The following is a 21,710-nucleotide window of genomic DNA, read 5'->3' on the forward strand; positions in this document are numbered from 1 at the left end:
CGTGAGTGCTACAGTGTGATAAGAAATGTGAAGGTTTTTGGAGCTGGCACTGCCATTAGACCCACATCGTCCTTGAGTGCAGTGTGCAACTACATTTGTAGTTAGCCTTAATGTACCATGCATTGTTTAAATATTGACTGAATAACTTGTATCTTAACAGATCATGTTTTGCTGCTAAAATAAAATTTTAAAGCTACATTTTCATGTTTTTTCTCCTTGAAACTGGTGTGTAGAATATAGTATCACAGCCATGTTTTGTATAGGACTGCTTATGTCCTCTTTTCCTGTCAGTCCACAGGCCTGTCACAGTATGCTTACAGCTCCATATTATTTTTCTCGATTACTACTTCTAAAAAGTTTGTAAAAGAGGAACTAAAAATGTTCCTTGTTCATGTATGCAGGCTTTGTTTTGTAAAATTTCTTTTGTCTTTGAAGCAAGAAAAACGTAAAAGTTTTAAGCTGTTGCTTTGGTGAAATCATTACAGGTTGATTGTTTGGCTTTTTGCGCGCTGTGTGGTCTGCTTTGTACTCTGTTGATCTAGAATGGACATGCTTTGTTTTTCAGGTTTTGTTCCAGCTAGAGCCTTACTGTAAAGCAGTTTTGGGATCCTTTTCAATGATAGCTGTCATTAAGCCCAAAGTGTTTGCAGTATCCTGTCTGTTTTCATTTATTTGCTCTTCTTTCTCCAAGGGCGGATGGCACCCAAGTGATCCAACATGGCCCTGATGATCCCTCCTGTGAAGCTGAAATGGCTGGAGCACCTCAACAGCTCCTGGATCATGGAGGACAGCGAGTCCATCGCCACGAGGGAGGGAGTGTCGGTGCTGTACTCGAAGCTGGTGGCCAACAAAGAGGTGGTCCTGCTGCCCCAGCAGGTGCTGTGCCTCAAGGGCCCCCAGCTGCCAGATTTTGAGCGCGAGTCCCTCTCCAGCGATGAGCAGGAGCACTACCTGGACGCCCTGCTCGGCAGCCAGCTCGCGCTGGCCAAGATGGTGTGTTCGGATTCCCCGTTTGCTGCTGCCCTGCGCAAGCGGCTTCTGGTGCTACAGCGCATCTTCTACGCACTCTCCAACAAGTACCATGACAAGGGGAAGGTGAAGCAGCAGCAGCACTCGCCCGAGAACAACTCGGGCTCCACCGACATCCACTCGGTCAGCGAGCGGCCCAGGTCCAGCACGGACGCGTTAATTGAAATGGGCGTGCGCACTGGCCTCAGCCTGCTGTTCGCTCTCCTGCGCCAGAGCTGGATGATGCCCCCTCCTGGCCCCGGCTTGAACCTGTGCAACGACGTCATCCACACTGCCATCGATGTCATTAGCTCCCTGCCGCCCTTGTCGCTGGCCAACGAGAGCAAAATCCCACCCATGGGCTTGGACTGTTTGGCCCAAGTGACAACTTTTCTGAAAGGTGTGACCATGCCAAATTCTGGGGCTGACACCCTGGGGCGCAGGTTGGCATCAGAGCTGCTTCTCGGCCTCGCTGCCCAAAGGGGCTCTTTACGGTACCTTCTCGAGTGGATAGAGATGGCCCTGGCAGCGTCTGCTGTTGTGAGCACGATGGAGAAAAATAAATTGCCCCTGAGTCAAGAAGGACTAATCGGCTATGACTGCTTCATGAATATCTTAATGCAGATGCGACGCTCCCTGGTAATTATCCCAAAAGTTTCCTGCATAATACTTATGATCAATGCATTTGTTTCAAACAAATTTCCTTTGATTACTATTTAATTACAGTAATCAGTGTCACACTACATTAAGTAATGTTATAATAATATGGGTCGTTAAGTGTTTAATCTTTTCTTTAATTTAGTCTGTATGAAGAATGAAGATAAGCTTCTTTTTGATGCAGTGACACAGTTTGCTTATTTAGGTGCTTTCGTATTCATAAAACAAAGCAGTGAGCCACACATAGTAAAGGTGTCTTTTAAAGCCAAAGGGGTATAGCTACCAGTAAGATCTGTGTCATTATGTTGTTTTTCTTCCGTGGCATGTTTGCTTAACGTTGCAATGATAGCCTTTCCATTCCGGCACTCTTAAGCACCTCTAAAAAATTGTTATAGTGATGCTGAGGTCTACAGCTGAACTCCTATGACTGCACTTCTCTTGTAATTATTAAACGTGATAACTAATGCCCAAATCTGAACTACAGCAGGAAGGGATAGGGGAGTAAGTCACATAAAATTATGCTTGCCTAATCGTGCTGTCAGTGCCACACTCTCATCCCTTAAATTACAGATCAGGGGAACAGAGCTAAAACCACCTTTCGCACACATTGTGCCCATGGTGTGGCTTATCGTGTGAGATACGGTTTTTGCTCTGCTGAAAATTATGGATTGCTTTGGTGTCATGGCAGGGTTCCTCAGCAGACCGAAGTCAATGGAGGGAGCCAACTCGAACACCTGATGGGCTGTGCTCCTTATATGAGGCAGCGCTGTGTCTTTTCGAGGAGGTAAGTGACCTGATGCTGACATATACTAACTGTTGGAGGTTATCTTCGGCGATTTGCTGTTTGAAAAAGCCTTTTACAATCAGAATGAAACTCTGGGGACTCTTGCACAGATGTTTGGAGAGTGGTATGGAAGAGTCGCATCTCTTTTTGTTCTGTCATTTTGGTCCAGTGAGGAAAATGTATTTATCCTAAACTATCCTGACTTGTAGTTCTGCTGTGTTGGTATAATTGGTTGTATTCGTGGTATGTGTTTGTGAATTTGTGAACAGAGTTTGGTCTGGTTATAAAAATGTTGTTATTAGTCTTTTGTTTTTTCTATGGTCAAATGTGTTACATTTCTTTAATGGGGGTTTGGGATCAGGTGTGCAGAATGGCGTCTGACTACTCCAGAACCTGCGCAAGTCCAGACAGCATCCAGACAGGAGAGGCTCCTATTGTGTCCGAAACCTGCGAGGTCTACGTCTGGGGCAGCAACAGCAGCCATCAGCTGGTGGAAGGCACTCAGGAGAAAATTTTGCAGCCCAAACTGGCACCGAGTTTCGCAGATGCACAGACGGTTAGTAATTACTTCCGGTTCGTAATAAACAGATTGTGAAAAATATGGAATGTCACACATAATTATATAAATAACTTTTGCATAGGTGACTGAATTTAGTGAATTAAAAAAATGTCCTCTCTACAGTGCTCAAAGTGAGAATATACCTATTTTACCAGGTTGTAGAGACAGCTGGATACTGAAATTAACTGTTTGTGATGTGTAATCATTCATCTGTTTATAGTACTTTTTCATTACTGTGCATTCATAGTTTAGGCAGTATCTGAAGGCTAGCTGTTTTGTTAATGGTCTATATATTTCTGGAGATGTTGCTAGTGAGTGATGCTTTGCATGTAAATGAGAGGTATACTGAAAAGGTGCTGTAGTTACATGCTGCGTTTTTGTTGCAAGGTGCAAGATATTTGTTTAGTATGAGAGAGGAATTTATATTTTTCTCTCTCTGGCAGATACTGCTGGAAAAAAGGATTGAATGCATATTAATGTCTTTGATTAGTAACCTAGTTTCACTTGAAGAGCTAACTGCAGTAGGTAGTATGAATAGAATAGCCAAAGGGAATGAGAAAATTAAAAGCAAATATGTAAGAGAGATTCAGCTATATATAGCTTTTTGGAGAATTCCTTCATACATCAGGATAAATCCACTGAGCATTTCCAGTCCCTGACTGTGTTGTACAAGTTGTTTACCTGTCTGGCGTGTTAACTGTGCCCACCCTCTGGATGTTTTGCCTGTTAGATTGAAGCCGGGCAGTACTGCACGTTTGTCATTTCTTCGGATGGGTCAGTGAGAGCGTGTGGAAAAGGAAGCTATGGGAGACTGGGGCTGGGAGACTCCAACAACCAGTCCACTCTGAAGAAGCTGACCTTTGAACCTCACCGAGCAATCAAGAAGGTGTCGTCCTCCAAGGGCTCTGATGGGCACACGCTGGCTTTCACCACTGAAGGAGAGGTCTTCAGCTGGGGAGATGGGGACTATGGAAAACTGGGACATGGGAACAGTTCCACACAGAAATACCCCAAACTTATCCAAGGCCCTTTGCAAGGAAAGGTGTGTAAATTGGGACTTGATAGAAGTCACCTGTGTTCTATACAGTACACAACTGGCAGTGCATATCACATTGGTTGCAGTATTAAATTAGGTTTTATGAACATGTACTGAAATACATCTTTTATGGTGTTGAATTGTCCTTATACAACATTTGCACTATATTAAATTCAGTTGTTTTCTTTTCATTCAGTATACTTTATTCATCCCGGGGGTCCAATTTAAGTAATGCTGTGACTCGGTGAGAGCCAGGAATTTATCATCTCATTTAGCAGTACTCATCCTGCTAAAATATTTTTTTACTTGTCAGTTAAAACTTGTCATTGCACTTACTGTATCTTTCTAAAAGCAAGATGTAATCACCCCTTATTATCATGCGCATGATACATTATAATAAGAAAAAATAAAACGTTAAGTGAAGACATTCACCTGCTATGTTCTTCATTACAAAAGAACAGCTATCCTTGGCTTCTGAATCTCAAAATTGCAGTGATTTTCACTGTGGCTATGTACAATTCATACAGTAACAATGTGCAATTCTCAAGGGTACAAAGTCAAAATCTGAAATGCAAAGGTGATGAACGGTTTGCTGTGTTGGACAGGTGGTTGTGTGCGTGTCTGCTGGTTACAGGCACAGTGCAGCCGTCAGTGAAGATGGAGAGCTCTACACCTGGGGAGAAGGGGACTTTGGAAGACTAGGTAATCTGCATTTCATGAAAAATAACTTCTTTTTTTCCATAACTTCCGTTTTTGATTGATATTCAGTAACTTTGAATTTATCTTTGCATTATAAAATATACCCAGAGTGACCTTTCACCTTCGGTGATGTTTTAATAAGGCAATTGTGTTCACTTATCAGTTTGCAGACCTTTGCAACAAAATGAGATTACAGTGTGCAAAGTGTGATTTCCAAATGCGGAATGAATGACGGATACTTTAAAAGCTGATGTGTCTTAACTTGCATCTGGATTTTTTTTTGTTTTCTCTCTGTTCTCTATTCGTATGTAGGTCATGGTGACAGCAACAGCCGAAACATCCCAACTCTGGTGAAAGACATTAGCAATGTGGGGGAGGTGTCTTGTGGCAGCTCCCACACCATAGCCTTGTCAAAAGATGGGAGGACGGTTTGGTCATTTGGAGGTGGAGATAACGGTGAGCAGAGTTCAACATTATCTTGAGCCTGTGAGGAGGAATTTGGCACCAAACCAATATATTTTACTTGCATTTAATTTAAACAGTTTTACTGCAGGCTTTAGTTGCTTTAGTTGCTTTTCAACAGTTCTGGTGCAAAACGTCCAGTTCTAGATGCTTCTTGCTTAGCGCTTTTGTGAAAAAGGCCTGGCAATAGGGCCATCTAAAAATGTCACTGAAATCTTTGAGATCTAGCCACGAACAGCAGAATATCTTTGCTAAAATGTTTGGTTGAAAAGAAATGGGTGTAAAGAAAGTGTGTTATAAGTCCAGATTCACATTATAATTTCTTTTTCTGCTTGTAGGAAAGCTTGGACACGGTGATACGAACAGAGTATACAAGCCCAAAGTTACTGAGGCCTTACAAGGCATGTTTATTCGGAAAGTCTGCGCAGGAAGCCAGTCTTCACTTGCCCTGACTTCAACAGGACAGGTACGCTTTGCCCGGAGCAGATGATGTTATCTTGCTTGTTGTAAATTCATGTACAGTATAAGATAAACATCTCAAACCCGGCGAAATCCAGTCTACAGGATTGTAGCCCACAGTTACGTCAGTTGTTATATCAAGTCTGAATGCTTGTTTGGTGTGGAAATCGAAATAAAGTATTTTGATGGATGTTGCATTAATTGCCTTTCATTTTGATTAGTATTAATAGTCACGATTAAACAAAATAGTCACCATAGTGTCGGAATTGCCTTTTAGAAATCCCCAAGTCAATCTGCAAATAGTTTCAGCATAAAATATTAATATTTTTAGGCATTATGAAACCCATTTTGTTGCATCATCTGTAATTTAAAGTTGTGGAAACCAGCTGTTTTTTTTTTGCAGTTCATTCCTTTCATCAGCCACATGGTATAATAGTTTATAAATCCTTTGTGTTACAGAATGTCACATAAGTCAGTATAGTTCTAAAATACTCTTCTGAGATGTATTTTTAGTTTTAACCTTCCTATTTTAAAATGTTGCTTGAAACAGGAAATGATTGTAAGCTTGTATCTTGAGTGTGTTATAGGCTGTTCTTCAGAAGATCATTATTATGCTCAATGCTTACATTCAATGAAAACATGTTGATTTTAGGTCTATGCATGGGGCTGTGGAGCCTGCTTAGGCTGTGGATCTTCAGAAGCTACTGCACTAAGACCAAAGCTGGTTGAAGAACTGGCTACAACAAGAGTGGTGGACATTTCAATAGGAGACAGTCACTGCCTGGCCTTATCACATGGTATGACCTTCAGCAGAAAAAATCTCTTTTCATTCCTAAACTATGAAATGCATAATAAATGTGTATTACTCAGCACCATGGGTGAACATTATTAAAAGAAACTGGAGTCATGGTTTCTCAGTCCCTGATCTGCAAACCGACATAGAGACCAATCAGCATTGCTCCAGGGACCAGTCATATCCTTAGGTCATTTACTTGACGTTCATGTTCCCGGTAGGTTAATTTTGAAAAGTGGTTTTACTCAATGCTCACGGGTTAAATAGAGAGGTTTTCACTGCAAATGTTAGTGTAATGCAGAGGGTATGTGTATATAGGCTGTTCCATTCACTGTTTCTGTTTGTAGTGCTCCTCTACTGTTTACATTTCATCTGCGAATCCTAACTCTTTTTCTTGTGCAATTGTAGATAACGAGGTCTATGCCTGGGGTAACAACTCAATGGGGCAGTGTGGTCAAGGAAACTCTACTGGACCTATAACCAAGCCCAAGAAGGTCATTGGTTTGGATGGTGTGGCAATTCAGCAAATATCCGCAGGCACCTCACACAGTTTAGCTTGGACAGCTTTGCCCAGGGACAGGTTAGTAACATTAAAAATGAAGTACATTAAAATATTTTCCTAATAGTATTGAATTGAAAGATGTAGAGATAAAATGTGTGTGGCTGATTGTTTTACTCTTGCTGCTTTATTGAAGAACCATACTGGCGCTTTGTGAGAGTGGGCCAGCTTTCCTATGCTCTTCTCTGTTTTCCCTTAAAGGCAAGTAGTTGCTTGGCACCGGCCCTACTGTGTTGATTTAGAAGAAAGCACTTTCTCACACCTGCGCTCCTTTCTCGAACGGTACTGTGATGGCATCAACAGTGAAGTTCCACCTCTTCCCTTTCCCTCATCAAGGTAAGGCCTGCTCCTTAGGATCTGCCATGCAGTCTGTCTGCAGTCCTTTTCTATGTCTTATAATCTGCCCATAAATAAATAATTTCCTGCATTTGAAGGATGTGAAGGTTCACTGAGGAGTTGAGGAGTGCTGTGACTTTGCAGATTGACATTTAATGGATAATTCTATTGTGAATTTATTGGATTCTCAAGTTTTTAATAGCCTGTTGAAATAGACCAAAGCAATTTTTATGGCATGGTTAACTGTAATGCTTATTACTTTTAATTGCTATAAAATTGTGTTCTGAACACCATTTCGGGGATGCATTGTGTTCAACTGTGGTCGATTAAATCTTATTTTTTGCAGGGAGCATCATAGCTTTCTAAAACTGTGTCTCAAGCTCCTATCCAACCACCTTGCCCTTGCTCTTGCTGGAGGGGTGGCCACGAGCATTCTCGGCCGACAAGCCAGACCCCTGAGAAACCTGCTCTTCAGACTGATGGATTCGTCTGTGCCTGATGAAATCCAGGAGGTGCGGAGGACAAATATCATTGATTCCTGAAGCTCATAAAATGCTCCATGTGTTAATGAATAAGTTAGGCAATATTGCTGTTATTTTTTTTGTTTTGTGCTTATTTTACTGCCGGCTAATGATACCGTGTTCATATATGGTATTCATATGTGGTATGGGAAAAACCATACCGTGTTTTTGCCAAACTCGGTAACATAGTAAAGGCACAGTGAGCTGTGTTCCTTTGGTTGCTAGAAGCTGATTGCCTTCCATATCTCATCCAGTCTATTCTCGAAGGAGCCCAGGCTTCAACGCTAAATTGAGCCAATTTTCCAATTTTGTATAAATGAGTAAACAAACTTCTGACTTAAAATGAAAAAATCTGTGGTTTTCTGAAGAAAGGGATTATGTTCCATAGTTACACAAATAGTTTTGTAGCTGATAAAGGAACACATACCCTTATTATTTTGTCATCAAATGCTTGAAAGTTTTAGATTTCGTTTTATATATATATATCTCATAAGGGTCTCCTGTCCAGTCAAGTTGGGTTTACTGCAAGTCAGAAAATGGAATAACTTAGTTATCACACTGAAGAGGAGGAGTGCTGTTTTTAGGCATTCGTTTATGTTCCATAACTCATGAATTTGCAGTTTTACTGTTTTAAGGTTTTTCTTTCAACTCAGTTCAGACTTTTTTTTAGCCAGGAATGCCGTCATTTCTTCAAAAAGACTTATTTTTATTGTGTTACTTGCTTTTCTTCGCAGGCTGTCATAGAAACGCTCTCAGTGGGGGCAACGATGTTGCTGCCTCCCCTGCGAGAGAGGATGGAGCTGCTCCACTCTCTTCTGCCGCAGGGTCCTGACAGATGGGAGAGCTTGTCTAAAGGGCAGGTACGACGCGCGATCGTGGTTACATTGAGATAGACACTGGTAATGATGGAGTGTAAGAGAGGTTAGTGTAGAAATAATTGGTCTCAAAAAGGCTTCAGTGTTGAGTTTTATGGATACGGTTGAATCAGATTTTTCATTATGGCTTGGTAATTGTTGATTAGTGTGCTCCGTTCTGTATAAAGGCTAACAGCTTGTTTTTTTCTTTCAAGGATTATTAACCTGCGATAGCAAAATTTACTCTTCATATTGAAGAGGTCTATTTTGGCTTTAGGCACATGTTTTTTTTTTCTGATTTGTTGCCTACTGCTTTTTTTTTGCAAAAACACTGCGTGGCAGTTGCCAGGACACTGTTGGAAGAGACTAGAAATGCGTCCTTTATTTGAATGAAATGAATGAAAAGCACTCATTCATAATGCACTGCCTTGTAGTAGAATCCTTTATAGTATTGAGTCCTTTGTTTGGCCAGTGTATCTTAAAACTACTTAGCAAATTAGTTGATTACAACATTGATCTTTGTTGGTTACATATGGGTTTTTCCATGAGGTAAAATGGTTTTTAGGTTTGTCATTAATGAAGAAAAACATGGCATTATTTGCTCTTTGTAATATGCATTTAGGCATAAAAACAGACAAGGTTATTTCCTTGATCTTAGTATCAGAGTAGCAGATACTCTGCTACAGGACCTGTGTTACAAAGTGATACTTTTTAATGCTGAAACAATATTTTTTAGGAACTTTTTTCCCTCAGATACCTTTTTTTTTGCTATTTTAAGCAGTTGCTTTGCAAGAGTGTTACAGTAAAGAAGTCTTTTTTTCTGCTTCATTTTATAGCACCTTATGAATCTTCTCTTATGTTTTGCTACATGTCCCACTGTGTTTCTTCAGCGGATGCAGTTGGATATCATTTTAACAAGCTTGCAGGATCACACGCATGTGGCCTCATTGTTGGGATACAGCTCGCCCCCTGATGCCCCCGAAGCCCTCTCTTCTTGCCAGGGATTTGGAACCCCTTTAGATCCCTCCTACAGCTCGCCAGGCAGCCATCCAGATACCCACTTAGCAGAAATCCTCATGAAAACACTGCTGAGAAACTTGGGCTTCTACACCGTAAGTGGATTTCTATATATCAGCTTAGTATGCCATCTCCTGAACAGGGATAATAGCTGCTTTTGAAAGCAATTGCTCACACAAGTCATGCTGCTTTCCAGCTGTGTTAGTTTCTTCCGTTGAAGATTTGTTACAGACATTTTTTGTTACTGGATGTTATTATGCATAGACTTTCATGCCTAGAAACATATGCGTGGATGCAACTGCAGTTAATTTTGCAGCAGACATGTTTTGTGATAGAATGTGGTTCTATTTTCCCCCAAAACTAAAATGATATTAATAGGCAAAACCATGTTTCTGTGATTTGTTTGACTCGATAACCCTTGTCTTCCACTTTTTTTGCAAAATTAAGGCTTTAACCTTTTTTACTTTGTAACATTTTCTTGCATTAGGATCAGGCCTTTGGTGAGCTGGAGAAAAACAGTGACAAATTGCTCCAGGGTACTTCCTCTTCAGACAGCAGTCAGCCTGCACATCTTCATGAGCTGCTGTGTTCCTTACAGAAACAGCTACTGGCATATTGCCACATTAACAGTGTCACCGAGGTGAGAGGAGAAGGGAAATCGATTGTGAGTCTGGTAGATCCAGTACCTGATTCTAATTGCCATTCACTAATGTTACAGTAATTACCTATGTGCAGGAGTAAGTTAACAACACCTTTGTGCACGATCACATTTGCATCCCTAAATCAAGTCTGCATGAGTTTGTTTGATTTGCTCATATTAGGTTTTCAAGTGGTTTGGTTTTCATCATCCTGTTTTAAATTGCTGTTAGATCAGCAGTTGTAGTAGTATTATGCATTAAAGATCGAAATCAATCAATAAAGATCTAAAGCTGATTTTTAAAGAATCCCCTTTATTTATATTTTTCTTTCATCATTTACAGAATTCCAGCAGTGTAGCTTTGTTGCATAAACACTTGCAGCTTCTGCTGCCTCATGCAACCGATACTTTCTCCCGATCTGCCACGCTTTTGAAGGAGAGCTCCTGGAATGGGAGTGTCAGGGAAAAGCTGAGAGGTATTCTACCCAGTTTCATGCATGCTGCCTTAGTCTGTCCAGTTATGTCAACAATGCTACATTGATGCAACAGGTCTGACTAATTAATATAACGCTGTTTTCTGTAATGAGTTACACAGAAATGTAACCGATTTCTCATCCATGTTCCTAAACTAATTATGCACTGTTAATTACATAGATATGTTAAAATCTAAAATATATACAGCTGTAATTTGACAGATTATCATTAAGGAGATAAACCTGCAGTTCACTAATACCTTGTCACCATCAATAATACACTTGTAACCTTCTTGATATTACTTTAAATGCAGGATATAGCTGCAGTTTCATCTTCATGTGTATCTGCCTCATGGTATAGTTTGTGTTCAGTTTTGAAATGGTTAAGGTGTTAATATAATGACATTTCTCAGTAGAATTAGCACTTGTCTTAGTTTTTACTACTGGAAAGTACTGTCGGGCGAGTTTATTCCAAAATCTGTGTAACTGGACACTGTGTAACCAGTGGTTTGTTCAGAGACGGCTCCTGTTTAATAGTACCTTTTTTCTGGGCTATTGCAGATGTGATCTATGTCTCAGCAGCCGGCAGTATGCTGTGTCAGATCATTAACTCCCTCTTGCTCCTGCCTGTGTCGGTGGCACGACCATTATTGAGCTATCTGCTGGACTTGCTCCCGCCTCTTGATTGCCTGAACAGATTGCTGCCAGCTGCCACCCTGCTGGAGGACCAGGAGCTGCAGTGGCCTCTCCATGGTGTGTGTGTTGTCACTAAGACAGTGGTGTGTGTTCTTCCGGCTAGACTAGAAATCCGCGTCTTCTTCAGAGGCGTGGCACTCAGACCTGTCATGATCTGATGAGAATTAAAAGAAAACATACCGCTTTCCACTGACTTTAATTAATGTAAATGTGTGTAAATAGCATTAGGGCCTAGTCCTAGACTGTTTTAATGTGGAAAACTTAAGGTTGTTTTTAATGTTTTTATTGGCTAAATATGTTTCTAACAAACTGTCTTTAAAGCGTTATTTGTAATTTGCTGCTCAGAATAATTCAAAGCTTTGGCCAACGCGACAGTCGTAAATTCTGAGTACAGTTCTTGTTGTCTGCCAGAGGCTTTATCTTTTAACCCAGTTGAAATGTTTAAAAGTATTCTAACCAGTTAAAAGTATGAAGCACAGGGTTTGCAGGTTGGATCAGTATATCCGTTTAGTCTTTGTCTATTCTGCACCAGTAAGAAGTGACAAAAGAATTTCTACCGTACATTTTAGTATAAGCAGTCAAAAGATGCAGTATGAAGAATTTCTGAACTATTTGTCAGTTTTAATTTTTTGTGAACCTGTTTTCCAGGGACACCTGACTTCGTGGACCCAGCTGGAGCCCCCCTGCCCCAGCCAGCCCAGTCCTGGGTGTGGCTGGTGGACCTGGAGAGGACTGCCGCCCTGCTGGTGGGCCGCTGTCTGGGGGGCATGCTGCAGGGCCCCCCTGCTTCCCTTGAAGAGCAGGACACCAGCTACTGGCTCAAAACGCCACTGTTCAGCAACGGCCTGGAAATGGGCATCCCGCAGCTGGGTAACTATGCTGTCTTACTGTTTGAGGAGCAGAGCCGTTATGAGAAGATTTTAAATTACAAGGGGACTTGGAAGGGAATTTTAAGAGTCTCGTGTTTGCATTCATTAAAGTGGGACACTTTATTGTTTTAATCTAAAATTTTTGATTTACACTCTTATCATTGCCACTCGGGAAGTTTGGATCTAGGCATTTGTTCTGAAAATCATTTTGAAGGAATGAATTTTTCGTTCACAGAAAGCAGACAACGCAACGTAAAACATTTCAATTTTAAATTGGGCTGAAATGTACTACTTTTCCAATTTTACATAACTCCCAACTTTTTAAAAATCATTTATATTTTAGATCTGATTGTTTTGGGAACGCAGCAGAGTTGTTTTCATGGATTTGTTGGTGCTGTATGTTTGGTCAGATAAATGCATCAGTTCCTTGCTGGAAGTGGCCCTGTCTGGGAATGAAGAGCAGAAACCCTTTGAATGGACCCTCCGCCCTGAATTGGCAGTGCTTGTTGACTTGGCCTTGGGATCTACCAAAGAACCAACCAACAGCCTGTGGATCAATATGCAGGACTATGCAATCAGCAAAGGTAACATTTTAGTGATGTGTGTTCGATTCTGTTAGTTCTGTGTTGTTGAGGTTATTTAGTAAGTGTATTAGTAATCACAGCAAGGTATTCTTAAAGATTGGATTCATTTGTCTTTTCTTTCTGTGTTGGTGCAGTTGTTTGTTCTGTGTCTTAAATTGTACATGTTTATTGTATGGAGAATAAAGAACCTGAATGATGATCTCAAATTCTTAAATTAGTTTGAGTATAAATGTTTTTAAATTATCCATATAAAGGCAATCTTGTGTGGTGTTTTGAATAATCACAATAATGGCCACAAATATTTTAAATTGGAAATGCCGATTTTATTATATGGCGCATTGATTTTTTTTGTAGACTGGGACAACGCAACTCTTAGTAATGAGGCGCTTCTGGATACTGTCTCACGATTTGTTCTGGCTGCTTTACTGAAGCACACTGGGCTGCTGAACCAGGCATGTGGAGAGGGAAGGTAAAGGAATGCAGGAATTCAATGTTTTTAAGATTAACCCAGTGCTGTAAGTGTTATGTTTTGGATACAGACATTTTTGGATACTTGGAAATTGATGTGTGAAAGAAGCAGCTTCTGATGTCTTATGTGTTTTGATATACTGCAGAACTTTTCATGGACTTTTAATTTGAAGAAGTAAAGGTAAAAGGGAGTTTTTGTTTCTTAAAATAACCGGAATATACACTCAGTTAACCCCTTGAAACATCATTGGTCTGGTAATATGAGCATGCTAAAAAAATAGAATGAAAGATAATTTTTATACCCTTCCTTTTAATATATGTTTTAATGTTTCATATCATAATTACCTGTGTGCATGCTTAACGTTGCAATGTGAATTGAAAGTTTTTTTTTCCATACCAAAGGTATCAACCATGCAAGAACCTGTCGGAAGTTTACCGCAGTGTTTACAAAGTCCGGAACCGCTTACTGGCTTGTAAGAACATGGAGCTCATTCAGACCAGGTCATCCTCCAGGGAAAGGCGGGTATGGTCATGAAGTTGTTAAATTGCTCTGTGTTGAGTGTGGAAACCTTTACGGAAACTAATTAATTGTTTTTTTTCCCCCCCCTCTCTGTTAAACGCTCAGGCAAGTTAGTTAATGAACAGAACTAAACGTGTTTTCCAGCAGCCCTTATTTCTTATACCTCAGAGCAGTACTTTCCCCTGAAGCCAGTTGACCTACCAGTATGGTTTTGGACTGTGGGAGGAAGCCCACGCGAGCACAGGGAGAACATTCAAGCACATTCGGTCACCAATGCCTACCGCTGTGCCACCATGCCACCCTGAAAGGGTTCAAATATACGGTATAGGGAAAATAAGATTACACCTACAGTGATGCATTTAATTAACTGCATAGGCAGTTAAAATGTCGAAGACTCAGTCTTATCTTGTGTAATAGAAGGAACAGACTAGAATAAAAATACAAATCCCACAGCACTTTTTTGGGTTTAGGTAATAAAAAGAGAAGCTCAACTGAGGACAAGCCCAGTGTATTGACTTGTACCCCCCTGTGATTGACACCGACCCCCTGCACTGGCTGTTAAGATTTCAGATAATCACGACTCCCTGGAGATCGACCCCCAGGAGCACGCCTTCACCCGCACCATCGATGAGGAGGCAGAGCTGGAGGAACGGGCGGACCGCGAGCGCGAGGAAGGCCACCAGGAGCAGGATGAGGACGAGGATGAGAGGGAGCATGAGGTCATGACAGCTGGGAGTGAGTAGAGCCGGGCGGCCGGGCGGCAGAGCGTCTGTGCAGCTGGCCTTGCAGAGCGTCTGTGCAGCTGGCCTTGCAGAGCGTCTGTGCAGCTGGCCTTGCAGAGCGTCTGTTCTTTTCCTGCTTAGCATACTTCCCCATATTTTATATTAAAACTTAATAGAATCTGTTCGTGGCTGGGAGAATCAGAATCACAGTTTAAAGAATCTGGAATGTAATTGGTATCGATTGCAGCCCTGGTTGCACGCGCAGCACTAGGACACTGATGTTCTCTTACTGCAGGCTGGAATACAATCTTGAGAGGAGGGATGGAGGTAAAAATGTAGTTTGCTGTTGTTTGGATGAACAGAGAAAATTAAAGATGGGGCACCTGTTACTATTTAAGCTACATTGTTAACTCCTCAAGGAATGCATTCTTAGCCCCAGTAGGATTCTTCACTGTAATTCACAAATTAAAATTTCAAACCATGCATGGCTCATGTCACAGTTTTTAACCCCACATTCAGGTGAGAAAGAGTGTCCTTACAGTGTGCTATTTTTTTTTTTTCCTTTTCTGTGGCTGTCGTGTTAAATACATTAACTGGAGACATGCTGCTGCTGTGCACTGGCTTTTCTAACCAGCCGTTTGTCTTTGTGTTGCATGTTACAGAAATCTTTCAATGTTTCCTATCAGCCCGAGAAGTTGCCCGCAGCCGGGACAGGGAGCGCTCCAGCAGCAGTGCTGGGGTGGGCAGCGGGTCGGGGACCCGCGGCGAGGAGGTGCCCTCCCAGTCCCAGGAGGACAGGAGGGTCAGCACAGGCCTCCCGGAGGGACAGGACCTCTACACCGCCGCCTGCAATTCTGTCATCCACCGCTGTGCCCTGCTCGTTCTGGGGGCCAGCCCCGTGCTGCACAAGCAGCAGGACGAGGGGGGGCCCATGCAGCAGGCCAGCGGGCCCACCTCCGAGGGCATCGGCTTCATGACCAGGTAAGGTCTTCTTGTCTGGTGCAAGAATCAAGTTATTATTTTTTTGCAGTTATGGAATGTACTGTTTTTTTTCCCTGATTTTGTACTAACTTTTGTTTTGCCTGGGTGTGATTTTAATGATGTATTCGGCCAGAAGATGAGTGTTGAAGTGCATGTTAGTTTATTACATCTATTACATGTATTACTAAAGCTTTCATTATTAATCTACTTGCATGGGTCCCCCAGATCGTAATTTGTCCATTGGCCTTCATTTTGGGGCAGTAAACCAGATTGAAGGTTTAGCTTGCTCAATATTTTCTATATGAAAATGAGAATGAATATAATTTTAGCTCTTTTGTTTTTTTTTTGTAGGAGTGAGAGTCTGACAGCTGAAAGCAGATCTGTTCAGGTCAGTCCAAGCTACAGGCTGATCAAATCAAGAAGCGAATCTGATCTGTCCCAGCCAGAATCTGATGAAGAAGGCTACAGTCTGGTGAGTCATTTGGTCATATGAAACGCTGGCGTTATTTTCCATTTCAACGATTTCAATTTCTTTATGCAACTTGCTTGTTACAAGTTCAATTTATGTTACAAGTACGTTAGTGAATCAAAGCACATGATTTGACAGCCCATTTTAGACCAAAATAGAAATATGAAGTAATAGAATGAGCTTAACATTTGGAAAACTAAGTTTCCATCTTTTTTAGAGTGGACGCAGAAATGTTGACTTAGACCTGGCTTCCTCCCACAAGAAGAGGGGTGAGTTTAACTCGCATGTTTATTTCCACAAATATGTTATTACTTTATTGGCAATTCTGTTGCCACACTGTTGTTCTTAATAAAAAGGATTGACATACGTCATCTGGCTTCATGTGAAATTCATATTCTGTTTGTCTGATTATCAGTTCCTTTACCTTTTCCGTAGAAATCTCTCTCCTAAGACTGAAGTATCATTGCACCCGAGGTTGACCCTAATTGATAGGCAACATTTTTAAATTATTACTAACGCGACTGCATAGATAACTTTCTTAATAAAGTGAGTGAAGACCCTCTATTTATTCTTAGGAATTCTGTGTTTTATTTTTTTTACAACATAAGTGAAGTCTAATTCACGGTATATAGTTTTCAGAACCAAAGCACAATGGAGGAAAAAAAACAGAAAAACTGCTCTCTTTAGGAGTCTGTGTGTCCAAATGCATGATTAAGAATGCTCTGCCTGAATCCTTGTTTTGAATTTCAAAAACAGTATGACTCGATTGCTGTCTGCTGTATGAAATGTCTCCTTTTGTCTTCTGATTCTTGTGTGGTAGTGTATTTACTCCTTTTTGGCCACTTGAGCCCCAGAAACAAGAAGAGCTTCAAGCAAGTACATGATGGCATGTTTAACCTTCTTTTTCCTAAAGCTAGCTTAAAATACTCATTAATGTATTGCAGCTCCAGCACTGTCATTATTTTCAACACAATTACTTCAAGCTCAATAATAAAGTGTGAATGGCTTTTCACATTTATTTTATTGCAGTTAACAATGCTCAATTCCCAATCTTATCCTCTCCAGCCCTCTCCAGGTGTACTAATTAATCAGGACCTTCCTCTGGGCTAGCTGTTATTAGCATTTTTCAAATCTTTGCTGTAAAGAGGATTTTAAAATCATTTGCCAGACTCTGTAACACTGGTCTTCCTTCACCTCTTCGGCCTCTTCAGAAATGAAGATCGCTGCAGCTGTGAATACGGAAACCATAGACCTCATCATCTTGTAACTCAGCCAAGATTTATAATGAACTTCTTAGTCACAACTTTTAGTTTGAAGAGCAGGGAAAGTGGGCTTTCACACAATGACAGAAGTATTCATTTCTACACCTAATTGAATGAATTAAAATGGAGTTAAACTTTTCAGCTCCTAAGGAAATTTGTATTACACATCAAGAGTTCATAACTTTTATGACAGTAATACAATACAGCAACAGTACATTGCCATGATACAAAATAACATTTAACAAATTGCTCTGTCAGAACTAAATCCAGTATCATAAGATTAAAAATGCTTTTCAATTTAAATGAAGTAAATGCTCTCTAATACAGGGGATCTAGTACCTTCTTCCGGAGGGCAGGAGAGTATATTGTAAAGGGTGGATGTGAGGGTTCATTTGCAACTGCATGATTAACAAAAAACTAAAATGTTTAGATATGGACTTGGATCTTCAAAAATACTATTTCATGTTTTTGTGGCACGGATGAACAGGTTTACTTTTGAAAGATGTCATACAGTGACAAATAATTAATAATTGCTTACACTTATAGTGCTTTACTGGACACTCCACTCATAGCGCTTTACAGGTAATGGGGATCCCCTCCACCACCACCACCACCGATGTGCAGCATCCACCAAATGAGAGTAGCTACTGTATATTAAGTTTTAGAGTAGAGTTTATGACTTATTTTCAAACATAATGGCAATGTAGCTGTAATTACAATTGTAGTCCTTTTTCTTGTGACCCAGTTTGTATTCCTTGCATTACTGTGCACTGTTTTGATGTTTGTGTATTCACGTAAGAGAAAAATGTTTTTTTCTCACAAAGCTTTAAGGCAGTTGATCTCTTAGGGGCTGAAACTAGTTATTTCTTGAAATATTCCACAAAAATGTGCCTGGTGAGATTATCTTGGATTATTTTTTGAAACGTTAGCTCTTTTTTAGACATACATCCTAAACTTACAATTTACAACATTCCTTGCGGTTGTCCAGTATTTTATAATCCTATGTATAGTTCATTGGGAACTGAGCATTAAAGTAAATCAGGGCTACACAACTTTTGTGATGGACAATTTAAAAACAAAATCAGTAGCTCATTAATCAAAGCTCAAATTCATGTGCATCTATTTTGTTGACATTATTTTAGATTTTTTTCTTTCTCTTTATTTCCTGAATGATTCTTTGCATACTGATGCTACTCTGAAAGCAGTGTTTGCTCTGATACACTGTAATGCTTGTGCAACAGCTGACAACCCAACTGGTTCTTGGCTCCGTAGCCGAATGTGGTCTAGTTATGTGGAATGCTCTTCCTGTAGCTCTAGCCAGCAGCTTTTCCTGTGAAGCACATGTACTCCTAAGCTCTACGTCTGCTTTCTGCTCAGTATTTTGTTTTCTACTTCAGCATTTTTCTGATTTTGTTCTGAGAAAGAAAACATTTTTTGACAGTGAGTGCATTCCGGTGGAGTCAGTTTTAGTTATTGCATGATGTCTTGACTCCCCCCAGCCCCTTAAAGAGGAGACGGAGACAAAAGACGTCCTTCGTTTCGTGGCTATCCAACAAGGCGTCTTTCTTCTTTCCTCAGGACTGCTCCACAGCTCTCCAGACTCCTTGACCGATTCGTGGTTTCGAGCAAAGCACAGCCGCGATCGCATATACAGCTCGCCCTATTCATACGAGGAGTCTGACTTTGACCTGACAAAGTCCCTGGGAGTTCATGCCCTCATCGACAACATTGTGAGCTTTGTGAGTGGAGACGTCGGTAATGCTCCAGCCTTCAAAGAGCCCGAGGAGGGCATGTCCACCAGCCCACAGGCCACCATCATCGCAATGGAGCAGCAGCAGAGCAGAGCTGAGGTGCTTAATTTTAGTCGTGGAAAAACCATTAATAACTGAAGCAAAACAAGCTTTACTTCTTGTGGTTAAGCCATAAGAGAGTGATGTTTATCCCAATACTCAAGTGTTACATGCTGTAAACATACACAGCCTTACACTTCCATGTGAAGAAGAGTTAACAAGTAAAATAATTAAAAGGAACGGGCTATTAATGAGTACTTTTTAAATTCTTTAATAATCTACTTATTTTCTCATCTGGTATTGAAGCTATAAGAGGAATAATGTTTAAAAACACCATCCTTACGAGCCCCTGTTGCAGGCACGCAGTAAACGATCCCATATGTACAGAAACGTGCCCGTAGTAAACGAGGCTCTGTGCTTGCTGGCGCAGCTTCGCCTGGAGGCCCTGCACCAGATTGTGGTCCTGCTGTCGGGGATGGAGGAGAAAGGCAGCCAGGCAGTGGGAGTAGGGCGACAGGGGCCAGCCTTCCAGTCCTCCTCGCTGCTCACCTCCGTGAGACTGCAGTTCCTAGCTGGCTGCTTCAGCCTGGGAACCGTAGGGACAGGGGGGATCAAGGAGGAGAGTGTCCAGCTCCATCACTACCAGGTAATTTCTACTAACAGGCTTCCTTAAGGGGGTGTCTTGTTTTACAGCTCACACTGTAATGTAGAGAATGGGAATATCCTACCTAGAAGGTACTTGACCCAAATTAACAAAAACCTGTGTTACAAACCTATATGTGTGTTTTGCATTTTAATTATATATTATTGTCTGAAGAAGGGAATTTTCCGTGCTCTTCTTGAGGTTTGTGACCGTAGTGCTTCATTAGAGTGAAAATGAAGTACTTTCTTGTTACTGTGGTTAACACAGGATGGTATCAGAGCTGCAAAAAGGAGCATTCAGGTGGACATCCAGACTGCAGTGCACAAGATTTATCAGCAGCTGTCTGCCACTTTGGAGAGAGCCCTACAAGCCAACAAGCACCATATTGGTAAGGAGCTACCTGGGAAACTGGCAAGGTGGAATGATATACATTCCAGGATCTGATCAAATGCAGTCATGCAAACATAAATGTGAAGGGCTTATATACTGCTATTATTTTAATCAAAATGCAATTTGATTGAATCCCCCTTGTGTATGTATTCACAATGCTTTAGCCTTCTAAGCACCTATCCGAAATGTCTGACTGAAAGCACCTTTTTCAATGAATTGTTTCAGAAGCCCAGCAGCGCCTCCTGTTGGTGACGGTGTTTGCACTCAGTGTCCGCTATCAGCCCGTAGATGTATCTCTAGCCATTTCCAGTGGCTTGCTTAATGTGCTGTCCCAGCTGTGTGGCACCGACACCATGCTGGGACAGCCCCTGCAGCTGCTGCAAAAGCCTGGAGTGTCGCAGCTCAGCACAGCTCTCAAAGTAGCCAGCACTAGACTCCTGCAGATCCTTGCCATTACCACAGGGTGAGTACTCCACATGGGGTAAATCTGAGGCCATACCCAATGCATGTTATATAAAAGCATATAAAGTACTTTTATGCCCAACAGTTCCAAGCATTTTTGCTCATTAAAATTTCTCTACGTTTTTTGAAAGCATGCCACATGAGTGGGAGACTCAGAAATAAAAACTTGAAGTAGCAAGTTCAAGATGCTCCCCAAATAAGTGAAAGAGAAATTATTTTTGTTCAGTTCAGTTGTAGATCCATGTGGATTGGTATAGTTGCTGTCCATTCGTCCAGCTTGTATGATGTGTTCTCCTCCATCCAGGACCTATGCTGATAAGCTCAGTCCCAAGGTGGTGCAGTCTCTCCTGGATCTCCTATGTAGCCAGCTGAAGAACTTGCTCTCCCAGGCTGGGGTGAGTCTACTGCCACCTTTCAGGGAGGAGGAAGAGAACAAATCGGAGGAAAGTGTCGACCCGGAGAAGAAAGACTTTCGAGGTAGTGTCTGCACACCTGCATCTCTTTACATAGGTGGATTGTGGCTTTCTGTGGTACAAAACTAAGGATACAGCAGCTATGAATTGCTTTTGTTTACATTTTAGGGGTAATTTGTTTATTCATTCTTTAAAGAACTGTTCTGTTGCAGCATTTGAAAAGGTATATAAATATGCAATCCATCTGCTAACAGTAGGATTGTGAATGGGGAAGACCGTTTTTGTCCAAGAGGTTCAGACATTGACTCGATCAGATGAGCTCAGGATTCTAGAGGAAGATCTGAATATCCTAATATGGTATATTAGCAAGTCTGGTTTAACATTCAAGTCATTGTATGATCAGAATGTTTAAAAATTGAATCGTTTGTGATTTTACATCCAGAAAGTTTTTGGTTAGAGGGTTTTTTGCCATTGCCAGTATTTCAGATGTGATCTCCCTTCATATCTTCATAACTTCGGCGGATCAACTCTTTAACAAAAGACCTAAAGATTTAGTGTAAGAAGAAAAATGTGAATGTTTACACATA

General features: G+C 41.2%; 1 protein-coding gene across 8 annotated transcripts in view; it reads left to right on the forward strand.

Moving 5' to 3' along the window:
- Positions 1-21,710, forward strand: part of herc1 (HECT and RLD domain containing E3 ubiquitin protein ligase family member 1) — a 64,825-nt gene that overhangs the window by 4,953 nt on the left and 38,162 nt on the right. For 5 of the 8 annotated variants that reach the window (XM_088641641.1, XM_088641640.1, XM_088641642.1 and 2 more), the window contains exons 2-31: positions 692-1,647; positions 2,354-2,449; positions 2,811-3,005; positions 3,739-4,050; positions 4,650-4,746; positions 5,056-5,199; positions 5,544-5,671; positions 6,317-6,461; positions 6,866-7,037; positions 7,218-7,352; positions 7,699-7,864; positions 8,608-8,733; positions 9,618-9,839; positions 10,232-10,384; positions 10,725-10,857; positions 11,416-11,607; positions 12,199-12,420; positions 12,830-13,003; positions 13,358-13,472; positions 13,874-13,994; positions 14,555-14,726; positions 15,376-15,694; positions 16,046-16,166; positions 16,381-16,432; positions 16,984-17,049; positions 19,004-19,275; positions 19,646-19,861; positions 20,126-20,246; positions 20,474-20,711; positions 21,015-21,187. In XM_088641641.1, coding sequence (XP_088497767.1) covers positions 718-1,647; positions 2,354-2,449; positions 2,811-3,005; positions 3,739-4,050; positions 4,650-4,746; positions 5,056-5,199; positions 5,544-5,671; positions 6,317-6,461; positions 6,866-7,037; positions 7,218-7,352; positions 7,699-7,864; positions 8,608-8,733; positions 9,618-9,839; positions 10,232-10,384; positions 10,725-10,857; positions 11,416-11,607; positions 12,199-12,420; positions 12,830-13,003; positions 13,358-13,472; positions 13,874-13,994; positions 14,555-14,726; positions 15,376-15,694; positions 16,046-16,166; positions 16,381-16,432; positions 16,984-17,049; positions 19,004-19,275; positions 19,646-19,861; positions 20,126-20,246; positions 20,474-20,711; positions 21,015-21,187 — 5,728 coding nt within the window. In that variant the 5' untranslated portion in view covers positions 692-717. The remainder of the gene's footprint in view (positions 1-691; positions 1,648-2,353; positions 2,450-2,810; positions 3,006-3,738; positions 4,051-4,649; positions 4,747-5,055; positions 5,200-5,543; positions 5,672-6,316; positions 6,462-6,865; positions 7,038-7,217; positions 7,353-7,698; positions 7,865-8,607; positions 8,734-9,617; positions 9,840-10,231; positions 10,385-10,724; positions 10,858-11,415; positions 11,608-12,198; positions 12,421-12,829; positions 13,004-13,357; positions 13,473-13,873; positions 13,995-14,554; positions 14,727-15,375; positions 15,695-16,045; positions 16,167-16,380; positions 16,433-16,983; positions 17,050-19,003; positions 19,276-19,645; positions 19,862-20,125; positions 20,247-20,473; positions 20,712-21,014; positions 21,188-21,710) is intronic. The other 3 variants (XM_088641646.1, XM_088641647.1, XM_088641644.1) reach the window with 2 other exon arrangements.

Source organism: Lepisosteus platostomus, chromosome 7 (assembly GCF_059453375.1).
Source record: "Lepisosteus platostomus isolate fLepPlt1 chromosome 7, fLepPlt1.hap1, whole genome shotgun sequence".
Classification (NCBI taxonomy): domain Eukaryota; kingdom Metazoa; phylum Chordata; class Actinopteri; order Semionotiformes; family Lepisosteidae; genus Lepisosteus; species Lepisosteus platostomus.